Here is an 18,250-nt window from a genome sequence, read left to right as displayed (position 1 = left end):
TTTCATAAAATGCTCTGATCAGTGTAGTGTGCTAACTGCAATGGCAATCGCCGACAGTGCCAACGTGCAGCCGGACTTGGGCCAGATACAGGGTGCCGCATTCATGCCTAGACGGCAACCAGCCGACAGTGCCAAGCCTGAGCCAGAATCGGCCCAGATCTAACTTGCTAGCTGGGTAGACGAGTCCCCTATATTTTACTCAACACAGTTAAAACATATTCTGTGAAATGAGAAAAAAATGCTAAAAAATAATAATCATACAATATATTGGTTAAATGATTTTTCCCTAAACCTAAACACGTATATTGTTGAAAATGTAAAATACAAAAATCATTGAAAGATTAAAATACTACAAGTATATATGCTTTTAAAATACAAAAATAATTGAACGACTAAAATACATGTTTAATAAAACTAAAGTCAAACCTACAATAAATGTTTATACGTATCTTTATAAAACTTAATGTGTATGCTTTAAAAATGTAAATATGTATGCTTAAAAAATGTAAAATACAAGATAAAAACAATGACTGAAATACATGGTTTAAAAAACGAAATATATGTTTTTAAAATACAAAAATAATTGAACAACTAAAATACATGTTTAATAAAACTAAAGTCAAACCTACAATAAATGTTTATAAGTATCTTTATAAAACTTAATGTGTATGCTTTAAAAATGTAAATATGTATGCTTAAAAAATGTAAAATACAAGATAAAAACAATGACTGAAATACATGGTTTAAAAAACGAAATATATGTTTTTAAAATACAAAAATAATTGAACAACTAAAATACATGTTTAATAAAACTAAAGTCAAACCTACAATAAATGTTTATACGTATCTTTATAAAACTTAATGTGTATGCTTTAAAAATGTAAATATGTATGCTTAAAAAATGTAAAATACAAGATAAAAACAATGACTGAAATACATGGTTTAAAAAACGAAATATATGTTTTTAAAATACAAAAATAATTGAACAACTAAAATACATGTTTAATAAAACTAAAGTCAAACCTACAATAAATGTTTATACGTATCTTTATAAAACTTAATGTGTATGCTTTAAAAATGTAAATATGTATGCTTAAAAAATGTAAAATACAAGATAAAAACAATGACTGAAATACATGGTTTAAAAAACGAAATATATGTTTTTAAAATACAAAAATAATTGAACAACTAAAATACATGTTTAATAAAACTAAAGTCAAACCTACAATAAATGTTTATACGTATCTTTATAAAACTTAATGTGTATGCTTAAAAAATGTAAATATGTATGCTTAAAAATGTAAAATACAAGATAAAAACAATGATTGAAATACATGGTTTAAAAAACTAAATATATGTTTTTTACTAAATACAAAAATAATTGAATGACTGCAACTAAAACTAAAGCACTAATACAGGAGTCATCAAGGCATTGAGACAAAATCTCAAAGGGATCTCTGTTAAAGTACTAGGACAAAGGGTCATAATCATTCAAATCTTCTTGCAATTGATTGTAAATGCTTTTCATCACACTCATCACAAAAACATCTGGTTGGTCTGTAACTCTGTACACTGAAGTGCAACTTAAAAGCGTTACATTCCTGCATGTAAGGTATCAAGGACGTTTTTTTTTTTGTTTCAACCAGCACAGGATGTAGCTGGTTCATAGAAATTTGTTTTGATATAAAAACTGTTATCTTTTCCTCTTTGATAGGTGACTCAGCTAAGCAAAAAGGTTTTTTGTTCTTTGTCTCAGAGCAGAACGGGGTAGAGCAGAGAGGGTTAGTGCTTGCTTTTAAATGCCCTCAATAAAAGTTACTCAAAGACCACTTTAAGTGTCATTTCTTATTATAAGTTGATAATTTCCATGACAATATTGGCATTATATATCGGCCATCAGGCACCCTGCTCTTTAGATATCGGCATTGGCATCGACCATTAAAAAACCCATTTCAGTCGACCACTACTCCTTTCATCCATTTCTTTCATGATCATTGTCTCCATTGCTGTGATCTGAGCTTCTGTCTCAAGGTTAACCTCACTGCTGTAGAACTTCTCTCTGTTTCCTTCCATCTTCTCGATCTTCTCCAGCAGCTCTGAGACCTGAGACCCCTCTGCACTCGCCTTAATGTTGAGACAGTGAAACCTGTTCCCACATTTCTCCACAAGGCTCTGGACCTCCTGGTTTCCTGACTGGACAAACTCTTCAATCTTCTTCTCTTGGTCTTCATCAGTGACAGTGAAGAGGATCATGGTGTTCCTCCAGCATCTCTCTCCAAACATCTCCTCCATTTTCTGCAGCATGTCTCTCTCCTCTCCTGAGGTCTGCTTCACTGGTATGACTAGGAGGAAGGTGTGGGGTCCTGGGGCCAACAAACGTACACAGAGTTCCATGTCCTGTCTCAGCTCGTCCAGAGAGAGTCCAGGACTGAAATAGTCAGGAGTGTCCACCACAGTCACCTGCCTCCCAGCCACCTGGCCCTGTCTGCTCTCACTCTGCTGCCTCACTGTAGATGCTCCAGCCCTGCTTGTCTCCTCTCGACCCAGGAGCCTGTTTCCTGCTGCACTCTTCCCACTTCCAGTCGTCCCCAGCAGAACCAGCCTCAGCTCTGATACACCACCAGACTCTGGAGGAGTCTCCCCACTCACTGCAGATCAACAAGAATGAAGGGGTTCATTTATTACTGAGCGTGAGAGAATGGTCTGTCTAGAGAAATATTTCAGAAACTATATGAATGTGTGATTATTTACTGAATGGAGGAACCCGAGCTGCTGGGTCTGGAGCGGCTTCACTGACTGAGAAACCACAGAACCAGAGTGAATACATGTTCTTAAAGACAATTTGTGGACAGTTTCACAATACTGTGAAAATGATCTACAAATGTGACTATATTTACACACACAACTACTGTTTATTTACTGAACTGTGGCTGTAGCAAAACATTACATTAGCAAGCAAATAAAAACCAAGTATAACAAATGTTATAAAATATAAATTATAATATAAATGTAATAATATTGTTTTAAGCATACATCAAATCCTACAGTACATTAGACAGACACTGTTTGATAAAACCTTCACAGTAATAAAAAATATTCAGAAAACGTATTTAGGATTTTAAGTGACCTGTTTAGTTACTTACAGTCTGGAGGAACCCACTCCTTGCTGTGACTCCTCCTGACTGGAAATGATGATGAAGGATGTGTTATTTCCTGCAGCTGCTTGTTTCTCTCCTCTAGAAGTCTCTCTTTCTTTTTAACATGCTCCTCTCTCTCCATTAGCTGTGTGTCTCGTTCTGTTATAATAATATTTTTGTAAGAATTGAGTCTTTCTCTTGCAGAATTCTGTCCTTCATCTGAAGTGTCTCTGTGTTATTTGTCACAAGTTTTTCTTTCTTTTGAATTTGTTTGTCTTTATAAATTTGGATATGTTTGTAAATAGGAATAATGACTATTAAATATAACAGATTTGGAAAAATAACAATAATGATTTTGTGACATGCAAAATTATGGCACATTTCATATTCTATATTTCATTCAATATGCATAAGAAAATAAATTGTGCAACAAGCTCTGCAGATACTAAGTTCCCTGTAATTGACGCTTAGAAAATAAAATGTGATTTGAGAAGACTGTAAAAATGATATAAACACTGTGGACCCTTCTGTTACTACTAAACAGAAAATAAAAAGCAGAACTATCTGTGGATTTTATTTTGTATCTTTTCATTACTCACCCGTCCCCAGAGGAGGTTTTTTCTTTTTCTTTTTCCCCTCTTCTGTCCATACTCTGTTGCTCTGTAGGAAGTGAATAAAACAGTGTGCGTGAATGAAAGTGGATCTGTGAAAATCACTGTTGATGTGTGGGTCAGAAACACTGAGATCTGAGATTACGAACAGTTCAGACTTGGAGGACTTTCACTGATTTAAACTGAGACTATGTTTGAAAAACAGCATCATTTAAACCAACAAGAAAAAGAGGCTCAGACAAGATTTAAATGCAATCTGATCCAACAGAGTCAAACTGAGCCAATAAAATCAAAACACAGTACTTAATAAAGTCACTGTGCTGTGGTCAAAGTAACAAAGTATTGTGAAGTGAAAATAAAAATAAAAAAGTGAAACAAAATATTTAAAGTGAAAGAGAAATGATGCTCTAATATTTATGTCTAGAGATAATATTAACTCGGGTTATTATTAGATATTATAAGATAATGTGCTCACCTGAGAAATGAGGACTTTATTAACTAGAGAATCAGATTAGAGACAAAATTAGAAGATTTAAATATAGAAAGTACATAATAACATAAACAGATTCACCTGTAAGTTGTGTATCACATGAAGACGTGTAGAAGCTCTAAGGAACTGTAACTGAACATCTGTTACTCTCTTAGTATTTAAAATAATAATAATAATGATCTGTTTCTGCAGTGTTTCTAGTTTGAGAGATAAAAGTAAAGAGCTCAGCTCCAGACTAAAGAGCTCAGAGTGTGAAATCTTGTGTGTAGTTTGAAACGTGCTGCTCTGGAGCTTTAGAGAACTTCTCCTGATGGGTTTCTCAGTAAGTCTAACTTTCTGATCATCTGAATCCTGTTTGATTTCTTCACTTCACTCTGTAATAAACACATTCACTCTAATAAATACATTCCCACCATGTTTCAGCTGATAGACATAATAAACTATGGTGTATTCGTAGCTGTCACGCACTTGTCCTGTCATGCCTGTTTTCCCCGCCATGTGTTCTCTCAGCACATGGCTCTGTTTGTTATTGTCCATGTCTCCGTCCTTGTCCCGCCTTTGTTCCTCCTCCTGTCTGTGTCTCATTTGTTACCCTGCCCTCTCATTATCCGTTTCAGGTGTTTCTCGTCTGATAGATGTACTTAAGTCCCTTTGTCTCGCTTCCTCGTATCGGTCATTCGTTTTGTTTCTTTCCCACTCCTAGTCAAGTCGTTTTGTTTCCTAGTCATGTCTGTTTGTGTCATTCTCATTCCTAGTCATTTCGTTTCGTTTCTCTCCCCAAGCCATGTCGATTCTTTCCTCTAAGTTTTGTTGTTTCGCCTCCAGTGTTTCTGGGTCTTGTTCCTTAGTTCGGTCTGTCTGTCTCTGTCATTTTCCTCGTTTCATTTCATATGTCTTGTTGTTTCTGTAGTTGCCTGTCTTTTTGTTATATCTTTTTTTTAAATTAAAAGTACTGTGTTTTAGCGTGTGCGTCCGTCTCCGTCAGTCCGCCCTGTGATCCGTGACAGTAGGCCGTGTTTTATTATTTTTTACACCAACAAATTTTATTAAAACATAATAAAAAAAAACCTGAAAGATTATTTAATTTAGATATTAAGTTATTAATTCAAATTAATTAAAATTTGGTAACACTTTCTATGAAGCCCATATTTATAAGTCTTTATAAGTACACATATAACTATTTATAACTCAAAAATAATGCTTGGTAAACATTTGTTTATATATGTCAGTATATCTCAAGTATTACAGGTCCAAAGTCAACAGTCAAGGTACCAAATTAAAGCTTCAAATCTCTGCTTTTTATTGATTTAGCCATTTTATATATAATAAGTTTTGGTCGAAATGTACCTTTCTGGGAAAGCTGTTATGAAACAATATTAGTGATAGTACAGATATTCAGATTTTTCAGGGCGACATATTTGAGTCAATGTGTTCAAATTATACATCAGTCGAACTGGCAGCCTCTCAGGATCACGAGGATATATGCCATTATACTCTAAAATGTATGACTAGGGAATTAAAGCCAAAAGAATAAGATATTCCAAACTTCAGATCTCTTCCTCACCAAAGACAAAACCAACTAGAGCCGCTAGCGGCTATCTGCAGGTTCAAGCACTAACTGGCTTAATATGGCAGTCAAGTCAAATCTGACAACTCCTGTAGTATGAATTGATCGGGAGAGGATATATTGACATTTGTGGCTATGGCAAAATTGTTAGACATTGAGCCAAGTAGGTATGTGCAGTGTCAGATTATTTGTAATAGGTGCTTGTGTTTGTGACTTGTGTTCTACAGTCTCTGAGGTGTGTTTGTTTCTGAGTGATGTGTGTGATGTAAGAGGGTCTTTGTGTGAGGTATATAATGTGTGAGCAGTGCTTACTATAAACTTGAATATTACAGGTGTTGGTCATAAAATTAAAATATCATGAAAAAGTTTATTTATTTCCGTAATTCTATTCAAAGAGTTAAACTTGTATATTATACTCATTCATTACTCACAGACTGATATATGTCAAGTGTTTATTTATTTTAATTTGATGATTATAAATGACAATTTATAATTTGAATTTTGTGAAAACTTTCAATATTGAAGACAACTGGTGCGATTCACTCTAATCAGTGAATTAACACAAATCACCTGCAAAGGCCTTTAAATGGTCTCTCAGTCTGGTTCTGTAGGCTACACAATCATGGGGAAGACTGCTGACTTGACAGTTGTCCAAAAGACGACCATTGACACCTTACACGAGCAGAGCAAGGCACAAATGGTCATTGCTAAAAATGCTGGCTGTTCACAGAGCTCTGTGTCCAAGCACATTAATAGAGAGGAGAAAGGAAGGAAAAGATGTGGTAGAGGATTGTTAAATAAAACCCATTCAAAAATGTCAGGGAGATTCTCAAAGACTGGACTGCAGCTGGAGTCAGCGCTTCAAGAACCACCACTCACAGATGTATGCAAGACATGGGTTTCAGCGTCGCATTCCTTGTGTGAACCCACTCTTGAACAAGAGACAGCATCAGAAGCGTGTGGCTTGGGCCAGTGTAAAGTTTCCACAGTTAGTGATGGTTTGGGTTACCATGTCATCTGCTCAAGTTGGTCCACTGTGTTTTCTGAGGGCCAAGATCAATGCATCCGTCTACCAGGATGTTTTAGGGCATTTCATGCTTCCTGCTCTGACCAGCTTTATGGAGATGCAGGTTTAATTTTCCAACAGGACTTGGGACTTGCACACAGTGCCAAAGCTACCAGTACCTGGTTTAAGGACCATGGTCTCACTGTTCTTAATTGGCCAACAAACACGCCTGACCTTAACCCCATTGAAAATCTACAGGGTATTGTGAAGAGTAAGATGCAATACGCCAGACCCAACAATGCAGAAGAGCTGAAGGCCACTATCAGAGCAACCTGTGCTCTGGACAGGCCACTATAGAGTAGTTATATATAAATCTAAAATATTTAAATGCAGGTGGGCATTTAAATGCAGGAGGCGATGTGGGGGAGGAGGTTGCCTCGCACTACAGCCAATCAGAGTGCAGCTCTTGCCTTTTAACATGTCAGGTCTTAAATGGGACACTGTACTCTGTGAGAAACAAGTGTAAACATCAGAAACTCAGTACATCAGAATAAAACACACAATAACAAAGGGTATTTTCTGACTGGTGAGGGTAAATGGCCACTTGAAGAGGTATAGGAGACTTTATAATTTTTAATTATGATAAATATTCATATTCATATGGTATGACCATTAACCTTTGCAGGTGAATATGATCTTAACCTCCATATAGATCAACAAAACAGTATTTAGTTTTGTAGTTCTATCTGGTGGTGAAAGAATTTACTACTGTAACATAGTGTTGCTAAGCAGTTACAGTCTTTCATGTTAGAACTGTTTAAGGGAGTACTACTCTATGGATATTTTCCTAACATGGACATATGTGGTATCAGTGGAATCTTAAAGACCTGGCCTATAATAATTATCAATAAAATGTTGAACTTTCATCAGTATGTGGCTTACAGGCCCCTCCAAACAATTGAGATCCAGCATGAATTCTAGAAATCACAAATGCACCTATAACTCAAAAACGCTTTCCCCAAAAATTTCAAAACTGCACATGCTTGATTAGTATGAGGATCAGATGACATGAATAAATTGTGGTGCCACTACAATCCTAGATGGCGCTATAACACAAAAAAGCTCATTTTATCAGTTATTGTCCAATTGTAGCGCCCCCTTTTGGTGGATTGGAGTCATATTATATATGCTTCTTCATAGTAAGGCCCTACATACGTATGTCAAATTTAGTCTTGATTGGGCTTAATTTGTTTGAGTTACAGCTGAAAGAATGTTTAAAGCTCCACACACTTCGATTTATTGATTTATTACAACAAAAGTTTGTCCAAATGTTGAACTTTTTTTGATAATTATTGACCTAAAGGCTCTGCAGATTCTAACAAGGTCAATTATTTGGGAATAGAGCAAAATTCCACGGACTAGTTCGAAAAGGTTCAATTTTAAACAACTGGCGATTGAGAAAATACAATGCATTTTTTGACAACACTTGCAACTATAAAGTTGTGAGGCCCTCTGCAGAGTATACAGAGAAGTAAACTGCGTGTCGATACGCTTAATTTTCGCTGAGAAATATCATATTTTCTTGATATAACGCCCCCTAGTGGCTATCGTTACGAACATTTTTATGCACTTAGGGAGTGCTCCCAGGAACATACCAGTCAAATCCCATGATGATTGGACCTTGTTACGGTAGTCAAACAGGTGCTGACATCTGATTGGCCGATGACGATCACAATTTTGCCCGAATCGAATTGTCCTTAATTTTCCACTTATAGCCTTGCCCACAGAAGCAGCATGCCAAACAGCGGTCCGATCCGCCTTGCGGATGCTGAGATATAAACTTGTAGCATTTACAGCGCCCCCTATATGAATATTGGCTCCTCCTTTGACAAGCTACCTCAGAATCATATCTGGAAGTAGAATATGAAATTTGAACTCATTGGAGTAAAGTATGAAATTGTTATAAATTTGTAAGTAAAACATACGATAAGCCGAAGAGGTTCATTTGCATATGGCGGCCATATTGAATCGAAATTTAAACTTTTTTTTTGATAATTATTGACCTTCAGACTCCTGCGAACATTTTGGCACCAAGCTCAAGAGAATTGGACAAAAATCCCCGGACTAGTTCGCAAAAGTCAGTTTTGCAAATTATGCAAATTAGCGTGATAATAACCTTGGAAAAATGAAATTTTGACTTATCCGTTTTTGATTTGTCAGGACCCAAAGAATCAGTGGAAAAAAAGATTTTGTCTCTACGCCTCACGGTGTAGGAGATATGAACCTAAAAGCGTTCCACTTTGTTATAGCGCCACCATTAGGCCAATCAGTGTAATTTTTGTTGTCCTCCGAGATGCACACAAACTACATCTACCCTCCAAGTGGGAAGTCTGTACGGTCTCTTCCACACAATGACTTTTACAGGAGAAAAAGAATAATAAGAAAAACCGGTACAAAAACAACAGGGTTCTACGCACTGAGTGCTTGAACCCTAATGATTCTCAAAGCCTAAAGAGCTCACAAACGACTCACACACAAAGAAGCAGGGCTTACCTTAGCTTGACCCCTTCAAAATGAGACCATATTTGAGTCTTTCCATCAAACCGTTCATGTTTGTGTCAAGAGTACTGGCCAAAAAAATAAATAAATAAATAAAGTACACATGTTCAAAAATAAATATATCTGCAAACGGCAATGTATGGGTTCCTCACAGACTATGTGTACATTTTGCTCACATTTGCAAATATGAGGCCATGTACACCATTGCATTAGTTCATCTGTTGCTACACAGTGTGTTGGTCATTCTCTAGAGACAGATCCTGACAATGTACCAGCTCAGTTACCACAGCCTGGTCATAAGACTGAAGAAATTACTTATAAACAGAGGCTGTAAAATTTAATGAATAAAATTATACATTTCTTGTGAGGAAAAAGTTTGGACACCCCTACATTTATTACTGTTTAAAATGTCTATATTTAAAATCAGATGCACGACATCAGCTGCAAATGATTAGACCATCATTAAAGAGGACATTGGAGGTTATTTAAACCTCTGATATTAGTTTGATTTGCTCTTGGATGCTGAAGTGAGTGGTATCACCATGCTGAGATCTAAAGCGATCTCTGAGGCCTTCAGAAAGAAGGTTATACATGTATGTGAGTCTGGGAATGGATGTAAAAAGATCTCAAAACAACTGTAAATTATTTTCCAGAAAGTAGAATGGCTGATTTCTAAGTGGGGAACATTTAAACCACCTGCCAACATGGCCAGGTTAGGCCATCCTGACAAGTTCTGTCCAAGAGCAGAACACAAGATGCATAAAGAAGTCTCCAACAATCCTAAAATGTCATCACATGACCTACAACTGGCTCTTGCCACAGTTGGTGTCAAGGTACATGCATATGCCATCAGGAAACAACTGCACAAGTAGGGAAACCTTGCTGTGAAAAAGATTTCAGGGCAAGACTAAAGTTTGCCAGAAAGCACATAGACAAAGACCAGGACTTCTGGAACAATGTGCTTTGGACAGATTAATCCAAAGCTGAAATAGCCGTAAGTGGCAATACACAGGCTCCAAGCAAATATTCGCTGGAAGATGAACAATGTGTCAGCATATGACCTTTCCTGAGATAGACGCTACACTTTTTAGGGCAGTTTTTGTAGTGCTTTTAAGGTTGTCCTTGGTGTTCTGGTGTCTCTGTGGAGATGTAGTGTGAGATGGAAGAGTAGTGGATGACAGAGGCAGCACAGAGCACAGAACTCACTCTGGAGATTCACCTTGGTTTCTCACCCTAATGTTCAGGACCCCCAAAGAGCAGATAAGATGTGGAGTTGCTTGTACTCTAGTCTGTCATCAGTGGACACAGGACACTGTCTGCTGGATGTGTTTGGTTGTGGACCATTCTCAGTCCAGCAGTGATGTTGAGGGATTTAAAACTCCAACACCTAAGTCATACCTGCTGTATGGATGTCCTGACCATTGAAGATCAGGATGAAAGTGAGCAATCTTTGCAGAGCAAGAGGTTAGCCTATGCAGGTTAGCCTATGTTATTCCTGATGCAGAAGCCACACTTTAGGATAGTTTTTGTAGGGTTTTTAAATATGATCCTTTGGTATTCTGTGAGCTGGAGCTGGATTGTAAGAGGGAGGGGTAGGGGATGAGTGCGGTAATTTCTGGTCTGCAGACAGGTGAGAATTGGGCTTAGGTTACAGAGACAGCACAGAGCACAGAACTCACTCAGGAATTCCACCCTGGATTCTGACCCAATGTTCAGGACCCCCACAAAGCAGATTTGGTTTGGGTGGTGGATCATTCTCAGCACTGCAGTAACACTGACATTGTGGTGATTTGTCAGTGTGTATTGTGCTCTTATGAGTAGATCAGACAGAGCAGTGCTGCTGGAGATTTTAAAACCTGTGTCGACTCACTGTCCATACTGTTAGACACATCTTTCTTGTTGGTTCATCTTATAGATATAAAGGCAGAGACAGTACCTAATCTGTTGCATTAAAAATTGTGTTGATTGTCCTCTGGTCCTTTATCAGTGAATACAGGCCACTGTCGACTGGAGGACTATTCTCATTCCAGCAGTGATGCTAAGTAAAACAAATTGTTTGTCGATATGCTTAATTTTTGCTGAGATATTCTATATTTCTATGTTGAAAATGTAAATTGTGCCCCCTAGTGACTATCATTCTTGGCTGATTCATAACCTAATATGGATAAGTGGTATCAGCAGAATCACAGGAACCTGAACTTTAATAATTATCAAAAAATATTGAAATGTCATTACTCCGTGGCATCTAGTCTCTGCTTAAAACAGGTGTGTAACTTGCCTTCTAAACATGACACAAACAGCTGTAAGTCAAAAACACATTTGCCATATATTATGAAAATGCACAAGCCTCTTTCATATGGCCTTCAGAATAGATCATTGTATTTTTTTTGATACTGCATACTTAGGTGGAGCTATAATAAATTAAAAACCTAATTTTAAGTCAATTTTCCAATTGTAGCTCCCCCTGTATGTGCATTTTGATCATATTTGGCACACTTCTTCAGAGTAATGCACATGTGTACCCCTTTTGGTTTGACTTGGGTCAAGTTTGAATGGGTTATAGCTCATAGAGTGCATTGAGCTCTGCCCACACATGTTTGCTGAAATATTGCAGCAATAGCGTGTCCAAATTTCCAACTTTTTTGATAATTATTTACCTACATGCAAAACAATTTACAATGAGACCAATTGTTTGTTGCCAGGATGAAAACCCAGGGATTAGTTCGATATACTCCATTTTCACATACATGATAGTTTAGGAAAAACTATACATTATTTTTAAATAGTTGCAGTTCCAATATTGTGAGCCAGGTTTTATTGTGAGATATTCCATATTTTAAGAGTAAGAACATGAATTGCGCCCCCTTGTGTCTATCAACATGAAATTTTGTATGCCCTTACAAAGTGTGTCAATGGACATACCATTAAAATTTCATAATGATTGGGCATTATTAAGCCTGTCAAATACCTGTCAAACACCTACTGAAATTTGATTGGCTGACGACATTAATAATTTTGCCCATGTCAAGTTGTCCTTAATTCCCCAAGTGTAGACTTGCACACAGAACCAGCATGCCAAACGTCAACTTAATACGTCTTGTAGATTTTGAGATATTGCCAAAAAGACATAATTAGCTATTATAGCACCCCTATAACATTTCATGCATCAGCATATGCATGTTACCTCAGAATCATGTCTTGAAGCAATGTCTGAAAGCTCATATGCATATGTCAGGCATCTTGTTTCCAAATGTCAGGATTTTATTTATCTTTATTGACCGGCACGCTCCTGCGAATGCATTGACACCAAGATCAGGGGGATCCGATCAAAATCCAGGGAGTAGTTTGCAAAAATATGTTTATCAAATTATGCAAATTAGCAAAACATCTAAGTGGGCGGAGCTTAGTGGTTGTATTGACCTATTTGATTCATGGGGGTCCCAAGGATTATGTAGAAAAAAAATGTTTCATCCATAACAGACACAGACACTGCGAGAGATGACTCAAACGGTTCTGATTTTTTTACTAGTTGTCTTTCCCCCACTGAGGCCATTTAAATACAAAAAGGGGTGTGTGGGACGTTGCCTTACTCTACAGCCAATCAGGGTGAAGCTCTCACCTTTTAACATGTCTGACATTTAAAGGGACAGTGTACTGGGTTAGAAACAAGTGTAAACATCAGAATTTAACTAGGTAAATGAGTAAAACACTCCATAAAAAAGGGTTTTTCCTGTTTGGTGAGGGTAAAAATCCACTTGGATAGGTACATGAGACTAATGTCTCAGAGAAAGTAAAGAACAAAAACATTGTAAGATGTTGGCATTAGGTCTAGACAAGATGTATATACTGTATTTTTGCAGTATAAGTAGTCATTTTCTTAATGGAGAGCTTGGGGTCCAAAAGGAGACTTGGAGAGGCCACCTGCACACTGTCTACTCCAGCATGAATAACTTAAAATCAGTAGGCGGTATCAACTCCATATGTTACATGGTGAAAGTAGACCCGCCTATGTAGTCTTGGGTCTACAAAGACATCTTGGAACTCATGAACTCTTCAGTTTATAGTCACTAACATTTTTTTTTCAAAAATCAGAAAAGTGCCTTTATTTTTTATGGTTTTCATCAGCTTTTGACCACTTCAGATACATTTCAAGAAGTATAAATTATTTCTTTTACAAATGTAAAGGTTTTTCTGTAAAATTGAATCATGATCATGCCTCTAGTTTGTTCACTGCCTGAGCAGGACGCCTGCAGATTTGGGTATGTAATTTCAGGCAGAAAATGTAAAAATAGGGATTTTTAAGAGGTTATAAACATATAATAACACAAGTATCAATATTCATTATACAACCTTTCAAATGGGTAATGACCTGTGCATACTTATATAGAACATACAATATAAATTAACAGTTTTAAACACATTATAAATGTTTAAAATATAATCATTGTATACTTAGCTCTTTCTCATTTTTTTAATAATAAATAATAATATAAACTGTCAATCACTTTACTTGAAGCACTTAAATATTTATAATGTATTTATAGTTCTTAATATGTATTGTAGGTGTTTTATAATTATGCACAATACATTATCAATTTAAAAGTTTTCATGATAAATAGTGATACTTCTGTTACTATATGTTTATTGCTTAAAAAAATATCAATAATACACTGTAAAAAGTGGGACTGGGGTCAATTAATATTCACACAGCCCCAGGGACCTGGAGGTTGTGGGTTCGATTCCCACTCCAGGTGACTATCTGTGAGGAGTTGGTGTGTTCTCCCCGTGTCAACACACGTTGATAGGTGGATTGGCGACTCAAAATTGTCCGTAGGTGTGAGTGTGTGAGTGAATGTGTGTGTGTGTGTCTGTGTTGCCCTGTGAAGGACTGGCGCTCCCTCCAGGGTGTATCCCCGCCGTGCGCCCAATGATTCCAGGTAGGCTCTGGACCCACCGCGACCCAGAATTGGATAAGCGGTTACAGATAATGAATGAATGAATGAATGAATAAATATTTTTGAGCTATATTAATTCATAAGTAGGCATGTTATTACTAAATCAAACACATTTTAATTGTGTTTTAATTGTTAACATTTACACAATTTTCTTGCTTAAATTTAGTTAATGTATTGAATTAATTTTAATTAAAGGTTTTGTCTACCCATCTACTAGTAAACTCTACTCATTAAAATTATGTGTCACTTTGTTGCCATAATTTTTGTAAGTAACTATTGGGTCACATTTTTTACATTGTAGCTCATTATAAGAGCCTTCTGTGGTATTTCTGGAGTTGATTTGTATGTTTACAAGGCATTACCAAGTTATGAAGAGCTATAACTGCACTCTTAAAGGTTTATAAATATGGGCTCATAGAAGGCGTTACGGAAATTTTTTGAGGTCAACTGGCGTACCACCTCTTACTGCTTCACGTACCACCAGTGGTTCTGACTTATTTAAGGTGACCAGTCTTAAATGTTTTGAACCTCTCTCAGTGTCAGTGTTTAGATATCTGTGTGTGCGTGTGTGTGTGTGTATGTGTGTGTGTGTGATTGTATAAATATCTACTCAGTCTCTCCAGACTGCTGTGAACTCTATACACAGTGTGTGAAGAAACTCACTGCTGATGATGTTGTGCACTGCTCTGACACAAATCACAGCTCAATACATTCAGTCTCTACAACAAACAGCTTCTTCATAAAGAATCAACACAGCAGCATCAAAACAGACATTTTTCTTCCACTCAGTTGCACTCACCTTTGGACACGTTGTCAGACGACTCCTGGTGCAGGAGTAAATAATATATTGTGAAAATGTCTTTAATAATTATATATAAATCAGTGCAAAGTCATGATCACCATTTTCAAATGGTCTGCAGATCCTTCACTGCAGATTTACAGTATATTGATATTTTATTTGTTCCATTAATCCATTTTATATAAAAAACGTTAGAGGAATTAGAGCAGAAAAGGAAATTAATTTACATACAGCTCTATGTGACCACTGCACACTGGAACAGAGAATCTGGATATTTCAATGTTCATAAATATGAGGAGTAAGAAGTGAAGTGGAGGAGATCAAATTTAATGCAGTCAGATAAATAGTGTGTGTCTGTGTGTACGCGTATGTGTTTGTTAAAGTGTGTGTATGTGTTTAAGTGTGTATGTGTGTAACTGCTTTCAATAATGATGATCATAATGTCATCAGTTAAACTGATGACTGTGATGATGATGCAACACGTATTGCATCACAACAGTGCATATTGCATAAGATCAGTGTCAATACTCCCAATACAGTCCACACTGCTTTTATCTGTGGCGCCTTTTTTCTCATCAGTAAACTTTCTATGGGATTATGCAGCAATGAATTGTGGGAAGGAAATTGGGAGATGGAAGTTAAAAGCTGCAATTTCAAGCTTTGTTTAACAAATGAACAACTTATGAAACTGGATTTTATGTGAGAGCCCAACTTGGATTAAAACTCTCCTCTGACTTTATAAACTACACAAATACAACACAAATACAAGTACTTTCAGTAGAAATACAGAACTTTCACTTACCATTAAACGTCCCTAAACATCAAAGAGAAAGAAAAATAAAAAGATGAAATGTAGAAAGAAATGTTGACTGTACACAATATATAAACACTATAGACAATGTATTATTTGGAAAGTGTGATAAAGTCCTGTCTCTCTTATTTACTGCAGCGCTGTCAGTTTGACTTTCAGTTCAGATGACCTGAAAGTTCAGGGGTCATGCAATTTATAAATAAATTAAGGTTTAGAGCACAGCTGCTGTTTTATCCTCTTAAAAATTTACAGGATGTTTGTTTATGTAATGAGGACGACTGTAATGCTGATGAAGTGAGGGAGACTGTAATGATAATGTAATGAAGGAAACTGTAGTAATCATGTAATCAGGAAGACTGTAATTATGATGTAATAAAACAGATAGTGTAACGATCATGCTGTACCGATTATGTAACACCTGAAATATTGCATCATCACATAAGAACAGTGACATCACTCCCAACAGAGTCCACACTGCTTTTATCTGTGGTGTGTTTTTCTCATCAGTAAACTTCTCTGTCTCTAAGTTCCTGCAGTGCAGTGGGATTATGTGCATTGTGGGAAGGAAGGTGGGAGATGGAAACTAAAACCTCTCATTTCAAGCTTGGTTTAAAACATGAGCAACGGATGAAACTGGATTTATTTGACAAATTGACTTGGATTAAAACTCTCCTCTGACTTTATAAACTACACAAACTACATCCTGTACTTTCAGTAGAAATACACAACATTCACTTACCGTAAAAAAATTCTAAAACATCAAAGAGAAACAAAGATAAAAAATTTACATTTTAGAGAGAAATGTTGACTGTATACAATATATAAACACTATAGACAATGTATTATTTGTAAAGTGTGAGAAAGTCTTGTCTCTCTTATTTACTGCAGCTCCGTCCATTACACTTTCAGTTCAGACGCCCTGGGGTCATCCAATTTGTAAATGAATGAAGTTTATAACTCAGCTGCTGTTTTATCCTCTTAAACGTTTCCAAGATGTTTGTTGATATAATAAGGGAGACAGATATGATGATGTAATGAAGAAGACTAATAATGATGTATTCAGGGAGACTGTAAATATAATGTAATAACGAAAGAGTAATGAAGAACATTTGGAGATATAACACCTGAAATATTACATTATCACATAACAACAGTGACATCACTCCCAATACAGTCCACACTGCTTTTATCTGTGGTGTCTTTTTCTCATCAGTAAACTTCACTGTCTCTAAGTTACTGCTGTCCAGTGGGATTATGTAGCAGTGCATTGTGGGAAGGAAGGTTGGGGATGGAAGTTAAAAGCTCTCATTTCAAGCTTTGTTTAAAACATGAGCAACGGATGAAACTGGAATTATGTGACAGATTGACTTGGATTAAAACTCTCCTCTGACTTTAGAAACTACACAAACTACATCCAGTACATTCAAGGGAAATACACAACATTCACTTACCTCTCTCTGTGTCTAAAACATCAAAGAGAAAGAAAGATAAAAAGATGAAATGTTAGAGAGAAATTTTGACTGTACACAATATATAAACACTACAGACAATGTATTATATGTAAAGTGTGAGAATGTCCTGTCTCTTATTTACTGCAGCTCCGTCCATTAGACATTCAGTTCAGACCTGGGGTCATCCACTTTGTAAATAAATGAAGGTTTAGAGGTCAGCTGCTGTTTCATTCTCTTAAACATTTACAAAATGTTTGTTTATGTAATGAGAAAATCTGTATTGATAATGTAATAAGGGGGACTGTAATGATGATGTAATCAGTGAGACTGTTTTGATGCTGTAATATGGAAGACTATTGAAGATGTAATAAGGACAAATCTAACAATGTTATAATGGAGACTGTAATGAAGATGCAATTAGGGAGACTGTAATGATGATGTAATGAAGGAGAATGTAAGGATGATGTAAAGAATAAGACTAATGATGTAACGAAGGAGACTGCAATGATGATGTAATGAGTGAGACTGTCATGATGATGTAATGAGGAACATTGTATAGATGATGTAATGAGGGAGACTGTAATGATGATGAAATGAAGAAAATTAATGATAATGATTAAATAAGGGAGTCATGATGATATAGGGTTGATAATGATGACAAAGATATAATCAGGGAGACTGTAATAATGATGACAGACTATAATGATGACATAATGAGGAATAAAGGGATGATGTTGATGATGATGTAATGAGGGAGACTTATGATGATGTTGATGCATATTTTACAAATTACATATAATTTAATGTCCACATATGCATAAGTTATTAAGTATAATTTATTGCACATAGAGATTTGCCACATGT

At 36.3% G+C, this 18,250-nt stretch overlaps 1 protein-coding gene across 1 annotated transcript; it reads right to left on the bottom strand.

Moving 5' to 3' along the window:
• Window positions 1–1,050: 1,050 nt before the first annotated feature.
• Window positions 1,051–15,933, bottom strand: LOC136687522 (GTPase IMAP family member 7-like). Its single transcript, XM_066661994.1, has 7 exons — window positions 15,927–15,933; window positions 15,125–15,149; window positions 4,224–4,246; window positions 3,737–3,797; window positions 3,144–3,296; window positions 2,752–2,796; window positions 1,051–2,648 (listed from the first exon to the last, which is right to left on the bottom strand). The coding sequence occupies exons 1-7, from the start codon at window positions 15,927–15,929 to the stop codon at window positions 1,939–1,941; spliced, it is 1,020 nt and encodes a 339-aa protein (XP_066518091.1). The 5' UTR covers window positions 15,930–15,933; the 3' UTR covers window positions 1,051–1,938.
• Window positions 15,934–18,250: the final 2,317 nt, after the last annotated feature.

This window comes from Hoplias malabaricus, chromosome 2, assembly GCF_029633855.1.
Source record: "Hoplias malabaricus isolate fHopMal1 chromosome 2, fHopMal1.hap1, whole genome shotgun sequence".
In the NCBI taxonomy this organism is placed as follows: Eukaryota; Metazoa; Chordata; class Actinopteri; order Characiformes; family Erythrinidae; genus Hoplias; species Hoplias malabaricus.
This window is presented reverse-complemented; position numbering and strand designations above follow the sequence as displayed.

Excerpts from the sequence above, each read along its gene's own strand:
- LOC136687522 (XM_066661994.1), bottom strand. Across the intron at positions 4,247-15,124 it reads GTCTGACAACGTGTCCAAAG|TTAATAAAGTCCTCATTTCT; the intron begins GTGAGTGCAACT and ends CTGATTCTCTAG. Across the intron at positions 2,649-2,751 it reads AGCTCGGGTTCCTCCATTCA|TGAGTGGGGAGACTCCTCCA; the intron begins GTAAATAATCAC and ends GTTGATCTGCAG.